At 40.3% G+C, this 21290-nt stretch overlaps 2 protein-coding genes across 3 annotated transcripts in view; both read left to right on the top strand.

Annotated features, from left to right (window-relative positions):
• ubr3 (ubiquitin protein ligase E3 component n-recognin 3) overlaps window positions 1-16321 on the top strand; it is a 30902-nt gene extending 14581 nt beyond the window's left edge. Inside the window, exons 26-40 of one of the 2 annotated variants that reach the window (XM_028392914.1) lie at window positions 1377-1526; window positions 1632-1765; window positions 2064-2174; window positions 2431-2631; window positions 3287-3423; window positions 6019-6104; window positions 8597-8702; window positions 10375-10475; window positions 11009-11133; window positions 12637-12744; window positions 12947-13072; window positions 13154-13333; window positions 13905-14114; window positions 14237-14376; window positions 14841-16321. In XM_028392914.1, coding sequence (XP_028248715.1) covers window positions 1377-1526; window positions 1632-1765; window positions 2064-2174; window positions 2431-2631; window positions 3287-3423; window positions 6019-6104; window positions 8597-8702; window positions 10375-10475; window positions 11009-11133; window positions 12637-12744; window positions 12947-13072; window positions 13154-13333; window positions 13905-14114; window positions 14237-14376; window positions 14841-14958 — 2033 coding nt within the window. In that variant the 3' untranslated portion in view covers window positions 14959-16321. The remainder of the gene's footprint in view (window positions 1-1376; window positions 1527-1631; window positions 1766-2063; window positions 2175-2430; window positions 2632-3286; window positions 3424-6018; window positions 6105-8596; window positions 8703-10374; window positions 10476-11008; window positions 11134-12636; window positions 12745-12946; window positions 13073-13153; window positions 13334-13904; window positions 14115-14236; window positions 14377-14840) is intronic. The other variant, XM_028392915.1, reaches the window with a different exon arrangement.
• Window positions 16322-19102: 2781 nt separating this feature from the next.
• myo3b (myosin IIIB) overlaps window positions 19103-21290 on the top strand; it is a 51179-nt gene continuing 48991 nt past the window's right edge. The window contains exon 1 of the mRNA XM_028393523.1: window positions 19103-19121. The gene's annotated coding sequence lies outside the window, so the exon portion shown is untranslated. The remainder of the gene's footprint in view (window positions 19122-21290) is intronic.

Raw genomic sequence — 21290 nt, 5'->3', positions numbered from 1 at the left:
GTATGGTCTCTGCAGGCCCGTTTGAAGAAATTGAGAGGAGGCTGCTCCTGTGGGAATGTGGGTGGCTGCTGGGTGTGAGTTAGGATCAAAGCACTAATAGTAGGCTGGACTCCCAGGGCCCACCCTGACACAGCATGGTTAGCAGATGAATAATGGCTGCTGTGTTCAAAGAGCATTCTGTCAGGCCCGTATTCTGATGTCTCTCTGCATGTTTTCTGCTCAACAGCAACTGTAGTTCCTTTTCTTCAAGCTCATATCTGGGTTTACAACACCTGTATTATTTTGAGAATAAATGGGAAGGTGGCTGTGCAAGTCAATGCAGTGAAGGCTCTGGATTTATTTGTGGTAATGAGACTTTTTTTGTCTAGTTTCAGGTTAATGAGAACATAATCATGTGACCCAACTCTCATAACTCTTTTTTATGCATTGTCAGCGTTTTCCTAGCTCAGGCTAACATAAATATAAAACTACGACATGCAGATGCATTATTTTTAAGAGGGTTCACAAATATGTGCTTGTCATTTGTGTTTATTTCTGTCTTACCTTTTGTGTGTACATGCATTCACATTGGTCACTGTGTTGGTGGGTGGCCTTAGGCTACAGCTGTAACATTGACATCTACTGCAAACAGCTTTCATTCCCCCAGGAGCCCACTGACCTCTCCTGAGAATGTATTCTTCAAAAAAGCAATTAATCAATTTCTAACACAGCTTGACATTTCTACACAGTGTTTACTGCTTAAATTGAACACAGTTCTTAACATTTAAAACTAATTTCATAACAGTAATTAATATCTAGTGCTGTGCCGCTCATATATATTTATATATGCCATATAGTATGCAGGCAGGTTCAAAAGACTTTGCCATTTGTTGTGCTGCACTTTGTCTAAATTTTTTTCCCCATATACATTCACCCAAATTAGATCTCTACAGTCTGGCGTCAGTTTTGGTATCATTTCTGTAGTTTGCTGAGCTTTATTTGTTTGGAAATAGGGATTTCAATGAAAGTGATTTGCCCATAACCTCCACAAAACACACAGCTACACTAGTAACAGCCCTAAATTAAAATAAGTCACACTATTGTGACGTTAGCAATAACAAAGCAAAATCCATATTGAATGCATCAAGAGATCAAAAGTTGTTTTGTGCGAATTAAGCAATGAGTCATGCTGCTTAACTGAGCTCCATTCATTATGAGTTATTGCCTGAATTTCTGGTCCTTTAAGATGGGTGTTGTGGTTTTTCACTCGCCCACAGTTGTATACAACCCTATTTATTGTTCTTTTTAAGTTCTTATATTATTCACACGTTTTTCTGCAACATTGTGGAAGATTTTGTGGAAAAGTTTGCAAAAGTGTTTTTCTTCTTTTGTGCCAGAATCCCCAGAAACTGAAGCAGCTATGGACCTTGGAGCATCAGAAGTGATGGAGTCCGAGGTTCTTTATGACTGTGTGATCTGTGGTCAAAGTGGACCATCCACAGAGGACCGACCTATTGGCTTAGTAGTTCTCCTCCAGGCATCCTCAGGTACTTGCGTTATTTTGTTTCATTCTCAAAAGTTGCACTTTTTAAAAGTACATTATAACAATAAACTAGAAGTCATTACTACGTACTGCTATGATTGTCTTTCAGTGCTTGGCCACCGCTGCAAAAGCAAAGAGCCCAAGAACCTACCTACAAGCGACGAAGAGCACATATACCCTGCAGACACGTGTGGGGCAGCCCATGATGTCCGGCTCACGCTTATGCAACGGTTCTTCAAAGATGTACGTGACTCATGAAATACATATGGTGAAAAAGGGGCCAAAACGCCCGCTGTGATCACTAGGAAAGTGAATAGTCTGGGTATAAAAACATGTGGTCATTTATTTTTGTCCTGTATGCATGTTTGTAAACAAACTGCCTACATTTACAGCAATGTTATTTCCTTGTTAAGCCAACATCATATATCGTTATTACCTTATCAAATTAAGCAGAATTACACAAGGTGAGCTCTTGGAGATATAGTTGCAGAGATGTCTGCATACTCTAATGGATGTGATTTTTCTCTTGTGAATTCTGCAGAGCTCTTGTCTGCAGTCTGTGTCGATAGGCTGGGATGGGGGCGTTTACGTTCAGACCTGTGGACACACTTTGCATATAGATTGCCACAAGTCATACATGGAGTCTCTGAGGGTAAGAAAAAAACCTGACCTCTCAAGCGATTGGAAAGTTAATCAATGACAATTTTGACAATTGATTAATCATTTATTATTGAAGTACATATACCAAAGATTTTGTAATTACAGCTACTCCAAGTGGAGTCATCATTCATTTTATGTGTAGATGACAGGTACTTGTTCACTTGTATATTTACTAAGTGTCTCTTGTAAAGGTAAAGTTCAGATTGAATGGGTGAAATAAAGGTTACTTTTTATGTGTTCTTTTTCAGAATGACCAGGTCCTCCAGGGTTTCTCTGTTGACAAGGGTGAATTTACGTGCCCACTGTGTCGACAATTTGCCAATAGTGTCCTTCCCTGTCGCCCCGGGCGTGGCACAGAGGCCGGGGCCTGGCACGTACCCACAAACAAGAAGATATGTGTGCTAGTAAAGGAGGTGGAAGATCTTCAGGAGAAACTTGCCCTTTTCCCAGTAGGTTTATCATAAAAAAACCTCCACATTGGTACTCACTATCAGCTGGTGACATTGTAGACTGTAATTGGAATTAATCATCTAACTCCAGATTAATAAGATTAAATAGGACAAATCATATCTCAGCATATGCCATCCCTGAATTGCTATTGGTTCCTGAGTTTCCTCTATGTGTAACATAGAGTATGGATTGGTGCCATTTTCACTGTGAAGATGTTCAGGAACAAACACGCATTTATCAGATCAGTTCCTTGTTTGATGAAACAAAGAATATTTATACACCATTTCAGGTGAAGAATGCAGTGATTTTGGAAAACAATATAACTGTCAGGCTTCGATATGAGTCCCTGATCCCCTGATGGGGTTTTTTTTTCTGCTGAAAGTTTTTTGAATAGAAGAGCTGTAAACATTCTCATGGATGTGTAATTCATTGACTGATACTTTTAAGTTTACTGTTTTCTTTACTAGCTAATGACAGAAAGATGAACCATACCTGAGAAGTATGGATTTTGCCATTACAAGGACATTGTGGACATAGGTCATTAATTCAATCTCATTTTCTTATGCAGTGCAGCCTCTTGTACTTTTAGCTTAGCTTGACATCCAACAGCCTATTCTATAGAAAATTTTGACATCATTTTGTTCTGTATCTTAGACCGAGTCCAACCTGAGTAAAGAGATGGAGTTGGTAATCAAAGACATTAAGAACACCACCCAGAAGAAATACATGGACTATGGCAGGAACCCTGGCTCCCCTGACAACGACTTCCTCTTTATGTATTCAGTAGCAAGGTAAGAGGAGAGGCACTGTGGGAGTTCATGGTATTGCACTAATGTGTACGTAATTTAAAGCTGCTTTCTGTAGGAGAGTATGTGCTAACCTGGCTTTCATTCTATATTGAAAGTATTTTGTTAACATGTCGATGAAAAGTAGGTGTAAAACAGGTGAGATGTAAGCTGTGTTGTCTGGGGCATCATCTCTTGGAACGGTATCCACAAGTAAACTGACTGTCTTTCTTTGCTTGCTGTCAAAGGTGTGCTGTAGGAGCAGAAATGTCAGAAATTTTAGTTCTATGCTTGGAAATAAGCTTCATTTTTTATGTGATAAAACCAAGCTTTGAAAGAATAGAATTTCAGATTCTTTTGAAGGAACCTTTCTATTATACTAGAAATGGATTGATGCTTGATGCAGGTAGCTTTTTTTAAACGGCATTAACAAAGCATCCTACAGTGACAGTATCAGCAGTGTAGACAGGTTAGTTCCTGCAATGACAAAAAATACCGTAAAATGCAGGCTACCCTAAAATACTTTAATATAAATTTTAAGACCTTTTGTCTTGGACAACATCTTATACATTTTTACACACACCATCTTCCATTTGTTTGTTAATGTCATCTTCTCAACTTGAATAACAATGAAAGTAGAGTTCCTTCTTCTTATTTTGTTATTTCCTTACTCCTGAAAGGCTCTCTAATGTGAAACTGAACCACAATACTTAAGGTTTTGCACAATACTTGTACCAAATATTTCGATTATGTTTTTCGGGGGTTGTTCAGAGACCTGTGAAGGTGTGTTTGATTTGTTTGTTTTTTTTTTCCATATAAAGCTGCATTGGTCCTGGAAGTGTTGCAAGAACTCCATTTAAAACAGTATTGGCACCATGGTCCCTATAGGTTGCAGTCAAATTGTACTAACTCTTGCTCTGTCTGTACTAATTATATTTCATTATAACCTCTCTTAATTAATTATTGGACTATCAGATCATCTTTCTTAACCTTGCTTAATTACAATTGCAGTTCTTCACATCGTGGGTTATCTTGGGCAAATTAGCAGTCTTCAATTAAGGCTGAAGAAATTTTCTTGTCCACATGAATACACAGGAAATTTGGGGGCTGTTCAGGGGCTGTCTCAGTTTGATTTTTGTCAAAGAATTACAGCAAAATCAATCAGAGACATGTATCCACAAAACAGAGCTGTATGGGTTAGAAAGAAAAAATTACACAGTCCTTTCTCGCATATTTGTGACTTCTCTACAGAGTGGTCACAGGTAAGAGAAATGACTGCCCCCCAGATCACCTTGGGGTCTCTGACTCCATACCACTCCCCTTCCAAAAACTCTGCCCTTCTTGAAGCGTAACCATCCAGACCTTTTGCCACCCATTGCTGTGGTCCCCTCAGCCCTCCACCCTGAACAGAATGATCCCTTGAGAGTGTCTGGGTGCCTGTTGGCTCTCTGAAGTTCAATGAACAGCGCAAATTGCCTGAGGAGTGGAAAATTCCTCTGTCACAGGGGTGCTCTTATCAGCAAAAGCCAGATGGAGCTTCACCGTGGCTGCATTATCTATGTGAAATTGCTTTTTTTTCCCAGGAAACCCAAGGATTTGCCCCCTCCTCCCTAGCCCTTGGGAAGAAATGGCCAGCGGTAAAATGAAAACGGGCCCAGATCAGTCTTATTTAGTAATGCCTATCTGTTTTACCATCTATGTTTTTTGTTCAGATTATTTTGTTGCTGTTTTAGAATTGTGGATTTAAAATTCACAAGTAAAATGGGTTTGGATATGCATTGGATATGCATGTGAAATGCACATTGGGGATTATGCATGAACTGTGGTTGAAACAGCTTTTATGCTAATGGTCCAGCTTGTGCAAAATCAGTCTTGGAAAGTTGTCATTTATTTGACACGGAATAGCGGCTGCAAAACAGGCGCATTAAACGGCAAATGGCTTGACTAGGCAGCATCTTTCATCTTCCTAATCAAATTGGTGTAAGAGGCAGGCAACGTAACCAAAGGCTGAATATGGTGATGCTCGGGCGTTTATACCAGTACCCACACATTCACTCTCCCTGCTGCTTCACATAAGGAGTACTACACAAAAGTTGATCCTTTTTCTGACTTATCCCATGTAACATGCTACAAATGTAGTCCACTACTGTCTATTAGGAAAAAAATGCTTTACTATCATTGTCCTTCTAATTAGCTTCCAACTTGGTTATTCGGCAGATGCCACATGGGCCTTGACTGTGGAGTAATGTACAGGTGTAGCACAGATGTATACTGGAAGTTGCCTAAAACTGTATGTTTTCTTTATTTTGTTTTCTGAACACTTCGGCTGACGACAGCAGAATTACAATAGAAATGTTTTAAAGATTTTATGTGATTCACTGTCAGATCTCCTTTGCTGTTAACACTGACGTATGTTATGACAGGTGGCTCTACTTTATATCCTGTAAGCTCTGTACAAATAGATTGTCTGACATGGGCATGGTATTGTATTCAGAAAAGATATTATGGTATAGTACTCTGAGATTGTTTGTGCAGTAGCCGTATGTTTTTACATGTGCATCAGTTGTACAGTTTCATACTAATGATGTGACTGTCTCTCAGGACCAACCTGGAGTTGGAACTTGTGCATCGGGGAGGAAACTTGTGTTCCGGAGGGGCCAGTGCTGCTGCCAAACGCTCCTGTCTTAGTAAGTAGTTAGTCTCTCTCTCTCTGTCTCTCTCTACAGGTTTGAATTGAATCATCTTCATCCGTAAAAGTAATTCTTACACACTGTGGTTGTTTCCTATACTTTAGGAACACCTGGGCTGACAACAGCAGAATCACAATAGAAATTTGTTCAATAGACTCAATGTCAGCACGCCTTTGCTGTTAACACTGACATGTATGTTATCACAGGTGGCTCTGCATTATTTGCCATCAGCCTCTGCGTAATAGTCTGACTTGTGATCAAACCCATTCTTCCATGTAACAGCTGAACCATTACAAAAACAGTAAAGTGTCGATTAGCAATGGCAGGAAAGGATAGATGCTGTCCCAGGTGAGCTGTTGTGAGCAGTCAGAGTAAATGAAGCAGACAAATGGGTCAGGAGCTGGTTTAGTTGATGGTGTCACAGCTGACAAGGGCATGCGTCTAGGGCAGAATGAAAATTGTGATCTGAGCTGAATCTCATTTTAAAAGCTGATCATCAACATCAATTTATAACCTACCGACTAACAGATTACTCAGAATTTTCAAACGTAATCACGTGTTAAAATATCTGTGGATGAAGGATCAGATAGACTGCAATATAAAGTAGAAGAAGGCGAGTCAGTTTTTCAGTGCAGACTACGCCCCACTTTCTATTTGTTTAATTGTTCTGTCAAAGTTGTGGCTGCTGCAGTGAAATGGCCTGTCATCCTTGAGTAGCTGAAAAGAGATTTCACACTGGAGGTTTGCCATTTTTGAGCTACATTAACGGTGTAGCCATGCTGACAGCCAAATTTACTCAGTTGCAGTACATTAGTGTTCATTCTTCTTAGGGAAATGGATTTAAAGGAAAACGGCAGACGTTTGCCAACTGTGAGATCCCATGTGGCTCCTAAGCTTGTTTCCCTATGGGTACTTTGTACGTTTAAATGATGAGGATACAATCGACCATAGAGGCAAATTCTCTTCAATTTTTTTGAATTGAGCTAAATTAAATCTAGAGAGTCCAGCCTTCAAATAGTCTTTTGCCTCGGTTTATTTAACTGCAAATGTTTGAATTAATCTTGGGGCCCATGTGACTGCTATTTTGTAGGCAGTTGCAATGCAAAGCATGTTCACCTCAGTTGTGCAGACTTGCAGTAAGGTTGACAGCTGTATGCATGCTGCTTAGAAAGCTAGCTACTATGCTAACAAAGCTCATATGTAGATCTTCTGTCAGCTAGATGCTCCGCTAAGAAGCTCACTGCAGAGGTTTGACCAGCAAGTATTTAACTAAAATACTTACTTAAATAAGTCATTTAGTGTAATTTTTTTGCTCATCCCAGCAATAAGTCTGGCATATTGCCTGTAACTCCTGAAAGGCTCCCCCCTGATCTGTATCCTCTCCACTTTTCTGTTGTGTCATCCTACAGTGTTGCGAGCTGAATGACAACTTCCCTGTGAACTGCTTTACTGATGTGTAACTTGTCAGCACAAACTGATGGGGACCTTCAGACAATGTTGTCACTTGCCATGACATCTGTTTTTTTTAGAGAAATCCTCCTGCAGTGTTTTTTATCTCAGAAGGAAACCAGCTCTTAGACTGGGAATTGGCTCAACATAACAGTTTTAACAGAAGCATTTTCACCTGTAGACATTTTCTGTTGTATGATAATAGCACAGGAAGTGACAGCCCTTGTTCTGTTCATTTTATTTTCTCCCTCTCTTTCTTGCCGCTCCCAGGTTAAATCTTGGTAAGAGCTGAGAGGCAGTGAGGGAAGAGAGGCACTACAAGCTGTAGTGAAGACAAATGGGATGGGACCAAGGACTGACACTCTGCCTTCTCTGTGCAGTGTCTGTGTTTGCCTGTGGAGGGCAGTGTTGCTCTACAAATGGATAGTTCTGACACACGTCTAATTGCAGTCCTGATTATTTTAAGCACTTTGCTGCATTACAGCGTCATAACAAAACAAAATCAAATGGGGTTAATGTTGCTCATTAGGAAAGTTGTAAGGACAGGTGTTGCATGTAATCCGGTCTTGTGTTTTACATTTAATGCACTAATACAGCAGTTAACATTTAAAATTAGTTCAACATTTCTCTGCCTTTTATGCTGCAGTGGCAGTAAAGGTTGTATCTGTACAGGTTTGCTTCAGGTAAAAAAAAAACTAATTGAGGCAGTGAGGTGTCTTGCTATCAAAACCTAGTGTATAAATGTGAGACTGTGCAACTGTGCACCGTGGGTCTCTCTTCATGTTTCATTAATTTCACAATGAACAGGTGTGGCCTGACCAAAGAGTTGCCTGAGGCTATCAAGCTTGACCATGAATCCATCTGGCCTGGCCTGGTTTTTATCTGAGCCAAGCTTTAGCCTGCAGTTAGAGTCAGGTGCTTTTATCATTTGATCTACATTGTTCACTGCCATGACAAGAGACAGTGAGATAAACACTTGCTGCTGGTTGTGTTCCTGTCAGAACATAACAATAACATGTTTTTTTTCCCTCCTCTTTCAGATCAGCTGTTTCATGTGTTGGCCATGCACATGCGGCTGTATAGCATTGATTCAGCCTACAACCCTTGGACAAAGTTGACTCAGGTTACACAAAATAGAGAGGCAGAGTGAGTGACTTTCTGTCTTAAGTACCACCACTAACAGCAAAATCTATAACTCTCTTCATACATTGCTCACACCTTCCACTCTAGTCGTTTATGTGAAGACAAAAAAACGTAGGTTTTTTTCCTCTTCACATAAACATGCAATCAAAGTGCCACTTTGTCCTCTCTCTAAACGCCACCGTTTCCTCCAGAGCCACCCCCCAAAAAAAGCTTTTCCTCTACACAAAGAGGAGCTAAAAACAGAAAAGGGACCGTGCATGGTTTCCATAGATACCAATAATTGCTGCATCTGGCAAATTACCGGGCACTCCACAGAGAGCAAAACGACCGTCAAATTCACTGCACTGAGAACAACTGCACCATACCAACACCACACCAGCACGGTGCCTCAATTCCCAGCTGTCCACCCAGCTTCTACACAAACCTGTACTCGCTACAATAAAGCAAGTTTCTTACACACACACACTTCAAACATTAAAGCATGCAAGGCAAGGTGGCTTTATTTGCATAGCACAATTCATATACTGGGCATTTGTGTCTTGCACAAACAAAAAAACACATAGAAATAGAAACAGGTATAACTGTGTAAATATCAGCTTCCAGTTAGTGTTGTAGACAGCTTTTTGCACCTGTTACTATAAAAATGCTTTCAGCCAAACGGTATTCTCAGAGGTCCTATTTGCCTTTTAAAAATACTTTGTTAGGGAGGGGACAGTGTCATTGACACCCTCAGGGAGTCAACCCGATCTAGCCTGGTTAAATAGGACAGAGAGGGATGTCTCTACATACAGTAGATGCTAAACATCACTCTCACCTTATTTTTAAAAAAAGGAATTTAGTAAAAATGCACAGTGTGCATCTGTGGATGGTATGCAGGTTTGAAAGCTCTGTCCTTTCTTTCAACACACGGGGGAATTAACTGGTGAGTGGTTTGGTAATGGAAGGTATTATTCTTTAAGTGCAGTTCCTCTTGTTCAAAACACCAGAGGCCTTTCAAGGATAGAGTGGAGATTGGGATCTTGCTAAATTGTCAACAGAACAAAAGACATTTTAAATGGAAATGGCTCACAATACAAATATGCAACTAGGTCTGCATTAATGAAGTTAGTGGGGGGTACAAGAAATAGGCCCTTTTAAGCCATCTATTTGCTAAGCAAATTCATTTGAATACACACAGCAAGACCTTTGCTCATACCTTACAGTTCTTTTTAGGTGTTATGCAACACTGCTCGACTCAATATTTTATCTGTTAAATTGAAGGCTTTTTGTCATTCAGAGGTGGCTTTTACATTGATGTTTCTTACACCTTTATTCCGATATGACAAAATGTTAATAGTGAAAGGTTGAGCAAGATTTTAAAACATACCTTATGTTCACACTCATTCTTGTCAGCATACTTCTGACCTTAATGCCAGAATATTGAGAAAATATGCTGTACCTTCAGCAAAGAAAATTGGTGTCAGCCAGGCAAGGGGCATCTTATCCAAGCTGGAAACACCGTCAATGCTTGCTTGAACTGTAATAATCGAAATATATTTAACTGTTATGTGGTCACTGCTAGTGTGCACTTTCACACACAGAATTCCTTTTAATTGGAGAGATGAAATGATTACACAACTATATTTGTTGAGCAAAATTCTGTTGATTTCTCTTACGTGTTGGATCTACTTTGCAGTGGCTTTGATGAAGAGCGACCTGAGGTACCCATGCTGTTTCGAGACGTCCCCTCCCTCCTGATTATCTTTGTGCTAACAATGCCACAGCCTCTGCGCAAAGGTACAGTCAGTCCCTCTGCACTGAGACAGTACAGAGACTACTCCATAAGGACAGCCCTATTATGCTGAGAAAAAGCATTTCATATCTCTTATCTGTGCTTCTGTTGGCTGTTTTGGCTATATGGATAAAGAATGCATGACTCTGATGATGAAAGGGGCTACACCTTCTCTGTGCACCCTCTATGTCTGGCTTGTCACTGCATGACCTCCTTCTCAGCTGCTCACTACAATATATGAAGGGCCACCCAAAAACTGTGAGGCTTTATATGTCCCTAAGAGATTCTTTACACGTGTGTTCCGTCAAGAAAAGTGTATTTTTAACTGGGTGCAGCGACAGTTATCACAGTAACCAGGACTAAAGCTGCCAGCATCTCGTAATAGCAACAGATGCAACTACAACTGCCAATTAAAATGCTAACACACGTCCTTTATTGTTGAAGCCATTTAGTGAGCTCTCTATGCCTCCTTTAGCTTATGCTAAAAGATTTTTCTGCATTTACATACTCACAATGTCACTTGTTGTCCCCTGTGCAGAACACTTTACCTGTGTGGTGAAGATGCTATACAACCTGCAGTTTACTCAGGCTCTGGCTGCGCTGTCAACCAGGTTCAGCTCAGAGGAGAGGCAGGCCTGGAGCACATCTGGAGCACTAAAGAAGGTAAATAAATGGGCCTGAGTACAAACACGGCTACCTGCAAAAACCGTATTAAAACTCTACCAGCTACCTCGCACACATGCAGGGTGACAAATACAAAAGATAATCATCAAATGGGATCAATGTGTTTTGTTTGGATCACCAAGTTGGGGTCCAGCCTTCTAAATGTCTACATGTCCATGACTTGCACCACTCCCCACCAACCCCAAAGGGTGCAAAGGCCCGATTAATGCTGCTTAACAGCTTTAATTTACCTTTGTCTCTGTTGATGTATGGATTGTCTCTCTGGTAGCCAGCATGTTACTATATGTCACTAGTCATTAGCTTAAACCTGCAAACTGATGGTGGCATTGTCAAGATAATGCCAAGCATTTACAACATCATAAAGCTTTAAGGTACTTCTGAAAGTGTCGCCTTTACTGTTTTCTGCTCCACTAACACTATACATTTTCAAAGGCCTCTCCTGCTTGTTGAACCAGTTTATTCCTTTGATTGTTCCCATGACCAGCCCACAGCTCTGTAAATCATTGCATGTGACTTGCTGTTGAGCCCTCCGGTTTCATTTATGTGATTTCTATAGTCGGCAGTATCAATCTTCATTATCTGCAAAAGTGGGATTGCTGGAGAGTGTTGTATTAATTGGCTATCTGTCTTCAGTCTATTAAGATTGTATTAGCCAGTTGGTGGCTTTGAATGTCAAAAGACAAATAGCGGAAACCCTCCTCTTTAAGTGAGGATTAGTATCAGCACTGTCATGAACAGTAGTGCCGCCATTCACAAGCTTCCGTTTAACATGGATTTTAAAAAGAGCAGCATCCATATTTGGTTGATGTAATTAAATTGACATTAGAAAAAGATGCAGTGTGAAGAGAGATCAGAGCCCTGAGGAAGGAAATCAGCAGACTTGAAATTCCTCCCCTATAAATCTATGACAAAGGACAGCAGAGGAGATAAGACTGCTGTTTTATATTCTACCACCTTCAGCTTGATAAATGCTTGCAGCTTTTCCTCTATATATAATACAAGCCGAAGCAGTTGAATTTTTATCAGAACATTCATTCAGTAATGTCTGTACTGGTTATCAGATCTTATAATAAGGAAAGAATTGTGGGCTGCTACTTATTCTGCGTATTACATTATATCCTGTAGTGGATTTCTGATTTGCACTACACATTCTGAGATGTGACAGTCATACTAACAAATGATCTCTGTCTCATTTCAGGGGCGTCCTTTGATATGCATTTGTTAAAGCAATGGTCAGACTGGGTAGTGTGAAATGAGATCTTTACTGTATGTTGTCATCCATCTGTGAAATCAGGCAAGAGGTTTGAGGATAGGAGGAGTTTGAAAAGATACTGATTCTAGAAATATCTCTCTTGAATAAGCCTCTCTAGATTGAGGCAGATACCTTCCAGCCCTCAGAAAAGACAATATTATGACCTTTGTAATGTTTGCTTACACATTTTCACATTGTTAAAGCTCTGTTTTTTTAAATGTTCCCCACAGAATGCTCCAAACTGTGAGAAGTCCTTTGAAGCACTGCTCAGTCATGTAATCGGTGAGCTCTCAAAGGATAAGGGTGTCTACAAGGTGAATGCCGAAGAAACAACAGTGGTGAGTGGCATGACTGCCTTCAGGATTACGCCCTCTCTCCTCTGCTCTTTTTCATTTTCTCTCAAACAATAAACTGGCCATTACCCTGAGAAACAGTGGTCTAATATCTCTACTAATCTCCAGGGGGAGATATACATCACTGTATTATCAGCAAGCTGTTAGCTGTTTATTGATCAGGTGTTGCTACCATTTCCCTCTCCAGCTGAGCTCCAGTGTGTGGTCCCCGCAGTCTATTGAGTTCAGCCTCCAGCAGTTCTGCCTGCCCTTCCTTCGCCTGTCCTGCCTTTTGCAGCACCACCTCTATGGAGACAACCTAACTGGCTGCCTGGTATGTTTTGTCATAATCATTATTGCTGTGGTGTGACAGTAAAAAAAATGAACTCATCAGTTGTTTTTTGCCTTTTCTCAGGAGGAGGAAGAGTTCTCATCTATGGCTGTGTGTTTAGGGCTCCTACCCTCGCCCCCCCAGCCTTCCAACACCGTGCACAGTGCCTCATGTCTGGAGTGGGCAGTCAACGCCTTCGACTTGGTGACGCAGTGGTGTGCTGAGGTCACAGAGCTCTCTCAGATGCATGCCGAGCAGTCACTGGTGCGTGTGCAATAGATTGATCAATATACAGACATTTAAACATGTAAGATCCTTCAGAGAATTAAAAAATGCATTTTTTGGGCCTTGGACATTTAAAGAAAAAAACAGCAATGAAAAATTCATGGTAAATAATTTAAACATTGTATTTAAAGTACTATTGACATTTTGTGTGGCAAGGTCCATAGCTGCTGTGTGCCTCTAGCTGTCTTTGTGGAGACACAGTGCAGAGCTGAGCATGTGTCTATGCCCTCTGAGGTACCTGGAGTTGTAGATCATTTGGTGAAAAAGTAAGGTGTCTTGTATATCAGTTTAGATTGTGTGGACATAATCCTTTAATAACAGGACTTTATTTATTATCATTCCCTGCGAAGGACACTATAAAAAACACAGGGAAGAAGTCAAGACACTCGCTAGATTTATTTGGTTTAGACTGACAATAAATCGTTTTTTTAGGCCCTAAAGTTCATAGAGGACAAAAGCCGCTAAGTCTTGTGATCATGACTTTGTGAATTTAGGGAAGACCTTAAAAGCTATAGTATATAATAGTATTTGTGTTTCTTCTCCTCTGAAGTCCTTGCTAGTCCAGGATCCTCAATGGGCAGCCCCTCGTCTTCTCCAGCTACCCGACAACTACAATATCATCTTCCAGTACTATCACAGAAAGGCCTGCACTGCCTGCAAAAAGGTGCCAAAAGACCCTGCACTCTGCCTCGTTTGTGGCGCTTTCGTCTGTCTCAAAGGCGTGTGCTGCAAACAGCAGGGAATCTGTGAATGTGTTTTGGTAAGTTTTAGATTTTTAAAGCTTTTCAAGTTTATTGTTTGACAAAATAATTTCAAGCTGCATTTTACACAGTTATTGGGGTCAGGTTTTGCACAGCTTGTTTATTGCTATTTGTTTTGTAGCACTCCCAGCATTGTGGCGCAGCTACAGGCATCTTTCTACTGATAAATGCCTCTGTCATTATCATCATCCGTGGACATCGTTTCTGTCTGTGGGGCTCCGTTTACCTCGACGCTCATGGAGAGGAGGATCGTGATTTACGGTATGATAAAAGACACACACACACACAGAGTTATGACAGACAAACACACTGTGCAGTTAGCTTTATACACTTAAACATGTTTAATTCTCTTGGTTCATATCATTAGTTTGTGACCTGAACACAGGGAAATATTAGGCCTTTGTGTAACATTAACAGAGTGTCAATGTAAAAATCTAACACCTCTTGTTATGAACAGGAAATTATCTATAATGATGAGAAATATTTTCCGCATCAGGCATTGTGAACATATTTATTAGTGCTGTATGTGCATGTAACGGGAACAGTATAACTCATCTCTGTCACACATAGGCCACACACTTGGCAAACAGGACGTCTTTTATGAGAATAAACGCACAACATAAAACCTTAAAATGAATGATAAATGTAAAAAAACAAGACAGTTGTTTAAATACTTGTTGCTGCAGCACTCTCACTCTTTGTTTCCCCCTCTGGCCTCTCTCCAGTCGTGGCAAACCTCTCTTCTTATGTGAAGAGAGGTATCGAGTGTTGGAGCAGCAGTGGGTTTCACACACCTTTGATCACATCAATAAGCGTTGGGGGCCTCATTATAATGGACTCTAAGATCTTCCACTGAAAAAAAAGAGAATGGGGGGAAAAAAAACACAACCCATGATGAAGATTTTTTTTAGGCTGATGTGTCTGCCTTGATCCAAATATTTGGGAACTCTTAGAGTGATAAACACACATTCAATAAAGGGTTAATTGCAGCCACAGCCTTGGTTTATATGAAGTCTGGTGTACAGTCATGCCTAAAGATTAACACGTGTGTGTGTGTGTGTGTGTTCAAGTGATTTATTGTGTGGGAAAAACAGAAATTGGTCAGATCAAAGTAAAAAAAAAGCACAACTTTGCCCAGAAATTCAATTGGCTTTGAGCAGGCCTGTGAAGGCTGTCTTTTATTTGGGTTAAAAATATAAACATGTCTATATCAAGTGCTGAATTTCCCTGCAGAGTTTGATGATTTTTTTTTTGTACCATTAATGATAATGTTACTGCCATATCCCTTTTATTTATCAAAATGTGCTCTGCTGTGCTGGCATGAGTTTCAAGCTCTTGATGAGTGCAGCCATGTTATTGCATTGTGCACTCATTGTCTGCTGACATGTGATGGTGATGAGGCGGGACAAGTCCACCTATCAATACATTAGAGTTTATTTTGCAAACAAGCAAAGACTCTTTTTATGGGTCTGGTTGAAATCCATCCTCAGGAATTATTTTTTTTTGTTTTGTTTTTTGCTGTTTAAAATACATTTTAGATATTTAAATAAATGCTGCTGCTCATTGTTCAAGAACGTAATTTTAACTTTTGTGAAGAAGATTTTTTTTTGTAAGGTTGTGCTTTGAGTTGCCATAGATGGCTGGGAATGTTGACTCAAACTCACTTTATTGTTTATGGAGGTATGCGGTCACCACATTTACGCTCACCGCTACACATCTCACAATCTCGCTCTTTCTACACTTTTGGTTGTGAAGATGAAACTTAAATGACACTTTTAAGACGGCTAAAGCTAGAATTTGGCAATTAATTTTCTCAGATTCAGCATCCTGCTGCATTGGCAAAATAATAATAAAACATCAGTTCTGTCAAAGCCATCTCTCAAGATGTGAAAGTGAATGAAGTGTATAAGCTGCTTGTGAGAAAATATGCTGTCGCTGATCTTTCTGTGCTGTGTTCCCTTTATGCTTTGAATTATAATCTCTTGCATCATCTAGTTGTAATTTATAGTGGCATTCCAACATTGCAAGATTATCAGACTTGAGTATCCGTTACGCACTGTGCATGACATCCTTTAAGCCACCTTTATTTAAGTGTCTTAGCTACTTATCTTTTTTTGGAAGTGAGGAAATTTCATTCAGTCGTGCCTGAAAGATTTATTTTTTCTTGAGTGATGACAGCTGATTATCCTTCAGATTGTTTTTTTTTTTCTTTTGTTTTGAAATGCTGGGCCACATCGTGCTGCAACGAGGAATCTTTAAAGAGCAAGTCAACACTTGAAACAACTTCCTCTTGAAATCATGCATGCTGCTTTTCTGTTTACTGAGTTTCTCCTGTCTTTTCTTTCTTCTTTGTTTTTTTTGTTTTTTTTGCAGTATCCACTTTGTAAATGACCGCAACCAAATAGCCAGTAATGGGGAAGGGGGTTGTAAATTGTAACTGAAAGCTTTTTGTGTGTTCTCCTGTATGAATGAAGAGAGAATACAGTACATTACTGTAGGTGCTGACTCAAACTTTCTGAGTTTGACCAGAAAGTGTGACTTGGACATTTAATGCAAAATGTAACATATGTGAATAAAATATAAACACACCGACCTGTTGTCTTTTCTGAGCGTCACTTTTGTTTGTCTCTGACGTTAGATGACATGGGCTTAGTTTACGGGAGATCAAATCTGAATAGATAAAGCTGATCGGTCTTACCCTGCAAAAACAATTTGTCTTTATATCATGGAAAATAAGAAATGTTCACTACTACTGATGCCTGATAGGGGAGCTCCTTGATTATTAGGAATAAATGACATACTCCCCTACTGTCGTGTTTTCTGTTCTGCCTGCTACTCCACTGGCCCTTGTTGGCCTGCTGCTCTGAAAAAGTTTTACTGCCATGTGATCGAGCCTGTGCAGGATAATTGGTTTGAACTCTGTAAACAAGGGAGCCCCCCTCACAAAGCCTCTGCTTTCTGCCAATTAGGCAAGCAGAAAAAATAACTTCAGCGTGAACAGCAGAGGAATTTTATTCGAGTAAAAGCAGAGTAAGCCTCAAGTTGGGAGATGATGGTGTTACAGGCTGTCCTCCAGCAGGCATCACTGGACATTTCCTCATTTGTGTCCTACATAGGTAAGTATGGCTGTGCTGCTGCTCTTCTGGGCATGATGAATACACCATTGATGGCCCTATAAGGTGATACTGGTCAGTCAGTTAGCAGCTTCCGGTCTGCAGGACAACATGCTCAAGTGTCTATACTGTTAATAATTGAAGGCCTTCACTGAGTAAACAGGGAAATCACTTTTGGTGTGTAGCTATGGGCGGTAAGCTGCATGTGAAGCCAATACAGTGTTTGTGTAAAGTCAAGTGCAGACTCAGAAGAGATGGATGCAAGAGTGCAGTGATCACCTGATGTATATAACTGTTTTCATGTGTTCTAGATGTTAGGGATGGAAATGTGGACGCAGCCATGTCAAGGTAAGAAATCTGCTTCTTGATCTATAGGTGTCACACAAGAAAAAACACTGACTAATATATGATAATAATATAATATGTCAAATAATTCTTCTATATGTAGAGTTACATCACTTGTTCAGCTTCTCTGTCCTGTATTAATCTCAGTGTTAGTAAAAGTTTCTTTCATTAAGAGTTTTGAAAGTTCTGATGCTGAAACTCTGAGTTAGAGTTCTGTCTGTCAGTTCTGTTGCATTGACACAAACAGCAGCCCTGCATCACATCACATCACATCACAGTAGCACAGCTGCAGTGTTTGTGCTTTGTGATTAGATGACAAGAGATTCATTCCTAACTGGATTTTCAGAGTGATGATAATGTTGACTTTGTTAATTAATTTGTTTTATTTGTCGTGCAGGTATATTGCTGAGATTAAGGGGGTTAAAAGTTTAAAGCGTGTGCTTGTCTCTGGCCATCCAGGGTGAGAACAAGGGCATGGTGCTTTAGGCCTGACTTGTGCCTCGTGGAGGTTTACTGCAAAGCCTCTTCATATCCCCTTAAAAGGGATTATAGTGGGTTTTTCTCCCTCTCTCCCTCCACAGACTTACCAAAGGGTTTGCCAAGTGGAGTTCCCATAAGGCTTTACCAGAGAGGGTGGAACAGTGGGAGTTTGATGGAAGCAGAAAATTAGATTACAGACTTTCACTTTGCACTGTTTCTGGTGACAATGATGTGCTGCAGCTAGTTGCGTCAGCTACCTTAGACCTTTACTTATTAAACTGGGCTTTGTGTAGACACACATTAAAAGCAAATGTCTTGTGAGGATAAGAAGTAGCAGGGGGTAGTTGGATGCTTTAAAAATCTGTTTCACTGTCATGGGCCAACATTATAAACACCAGATACGTCATTGCTTTTTGAAGCATGCTGTTGGGAAACAAAGGGTAACCTGAGTGTTGTCATGGAGGACCGGTGGTGTCCTTTTCTTTAGCAGCTCTTCTGCGTATCTCCTGTCCATTTAAAGGGCTATTTTTGATTGTGATTCGAAACACAGGGTCCATAATGTTCCCCCAGATTTCAACACTGCATTAAAATGTAAACAAATATATATAAATTTGAACTCTGGTCAGAGCAGGCTCTGGTTATGTTGAAGCTCCAGCTCATGTCTTTGTCAAACACTAACACTTTATCAGCTCCCCTGGGTGCTGAACTCATGGCAACAGTAAGAGGCAGTGTTGACACTGACACTGGAAAAAATAGCTCTAAATGAGAGCATCAAAATGAACGTACCATGTAGATGCTTTATATAACATTATGTGCAGGGATAGAGGGAAGGAAGGGGCAGAAGTCATGTGACCCAGTAACTGTCATGAACTTCCTGGTTACCTGTGTGCAACCTGAGATGCTTCATATCAGCCACCTTTATGACTGGATACATCTGCCACCTGAATATTTAACAGGACTGCAGATCAGGTGGCAGATTACTGGTAAATTATTAATCCCTATAGATCGACATGAATTAGTCTGGAGCATTTTGGTGTGAGGCAGCGACAAACACTTTCACAGAAGCAGGTATGTTTGACTTGTGGCTTTATGATTATGATGTGAACTTTATTTATTTTGAATGGAAAACATGCATGTGATTGAACTAACAGAGACAGAAACATTTAAATGATGGTAGCAGCTTGTTGTTAGGTCTGAATATAGTCTAAAATAGTGTTTTATCTGGTGTGGTTGTTGTTATTTTAAAAGGTTTTCACATATAATTCACAATAGAGCATTGACCACAAAGCATTCTTGTTCATTTAACAACACGCAGCCACATAATCTGAATGGAATATAATTTCTAGAAGCTGTATAGTAGAGCAGCTTCCTGATGGTGGAGGAGAAAAAAACTGCTGTAGAGGAATATGAGCTGTCTTGTGACAAAAGGTGAAGAAGATGGCTTGACCACAGGTGACTGGTGACTGGCACATGTTCCATGTGAGTTACAAAACAGAAGGCAGTAATACAGGGCTAGTGTTAGATGTTAAGTAAGAAGCCATGTGTGGTGCATTATTTTACACACAGATAATTAGATGGATCATTAGGCTCTACCTAAGACTGGATTTGTACGCTATTTGTATGCTAATAAAGACTGCACTGGTAAATGTCCTGCTCAGTCTGCAGGTAGGCTAAAATGATCAATACCAACAATCTGTGCACCTGCCTTCATACAGCATAAGACATCAAGCTGCAGTTTTGTAGCCCAGTTTAGGAAACAATGACTTGAATCTAACTGATAACATTATTTGAAAACGAATTTATTATTAAGTCTCAATAATAGTGTGGTTATAAATATACTGAATCACACACAGGTGCTTTTGTTTGTGTGGGTTCAGTGCATCATTGATCTAGCCAAACATTGTGCCAGCCCAGTGGCTACCTTGCAGATTCCGTGTGGTCGGCTTCTTGTCTATTTTCCCTTATACACGGGCGTCTACCCCGCTTCAAACAAATGGTAAGATAACTTTTAAAGTGTGATTAGTGTTGTTTTTTTCGGACATGACTTTGTGCGGCAGTATTAGCCACATGCTAATCGCTAGCTCGCAAGTGTATGTCCTCTAGTCGTTTTTTACCTATTAAGGTGTCTACTACCAACAAACAGTTTTAATTAAAGTCTAAAATAAGTTAATTATTATTTCTTATGTCAGATTCTGTTGGGGTTTCACTCTTTATTTCGTCTGACACGATGCTTATAGCAGTAGCAGTAGCCATATGTTGCTATTGTAGTTAGCTAACAAGATTCAGTGGTGTCTTCAGCTTTCTTGCCGTGACAGGAATGTCTACTCACTGTACACACTGCATTTGTTATTAAAAGCAAAATATGGCCTAACTATTCAGGCTGCATGTAGAATGGTAGCTGCTCACTGTGCTAGCTAGCAAGGCACTGCTAATCTTTTAAATGTACTTGCACGTATGCTACAACCTGTCTGTCCTTGGAGGACACAGTGAAGGATATCAGTTGTATCTCTGAGCTGAGGCTCTTCACGGCACAGTCAGTGCTACATATCCATCTACTGTCCGCCTGCATGAACAGCATTCCATAAATCTGCCCTCATGTGTGAGGTTCCGTGTCTCCTGAGGATATAACATCATTTTTCTCACCAGTTTGCTGATCTCCTCCGTCTCTCTCAGGGTCATACAACCTTCTGTGATTCATTACACATTACAGACATACAGAGCAGACCTCAGATTGTAGGCAAACATCCCTCTCCATCATGTTTATCTGAAGTATATCATCTTCTAAAAACCAGGATGCATGTGTCCCAACATGGCCACATCACTTATCCATCACTGTGTTGTTTCAGCTGTTTTGACATGAATGCTGTGGCTTTTTTTGACTATAAGGGACATTTATGGTGTGTTTTTATTCTGTCCCAGCTGCCCACTTTATAAGCAGGAGATGTATAAATCACTTAATTAAACACATTACATAATACTCATTTGATAACACTGTGTGGAGGCGTGGCACAGGTTCACTGTTCATTCAGGATGGCGCTTGTCAAGTTAATCTTCATCCAATCCTACTGATCTTTAGGAGATTGACTGCTTAGTGGGCAGTGGGAAGGTCCTTGTGGAGAGGGCTAATTCAGTGGCTGTGTGAAATGCTACTTGTTGCCTATCCTCTTGAGGAGGCAGTTGCCATTGCACCTGTTATATTATGATCACTAGAGGCTCTTTACTTGTACTTTTTCTCAG

This window comes from Parambassis ranga, chromosome 21 (assembly GCF_900634625.1).
Source record: "Parambassis ranga chromosome 21, fParRan2.1, whole genome shotgun sequence".
Classification (NCBI taxonomy): Eukaryota; Metazoa; Chordata; class Actinopteri; family Ambassidae; genus Parambassis; species Parambassis ranga.
The sequence above is the reverse complement of the archived record's forward strand: the minus strand, read 5'-3'. Positions and strand labels throughout refer to the sequence as shown.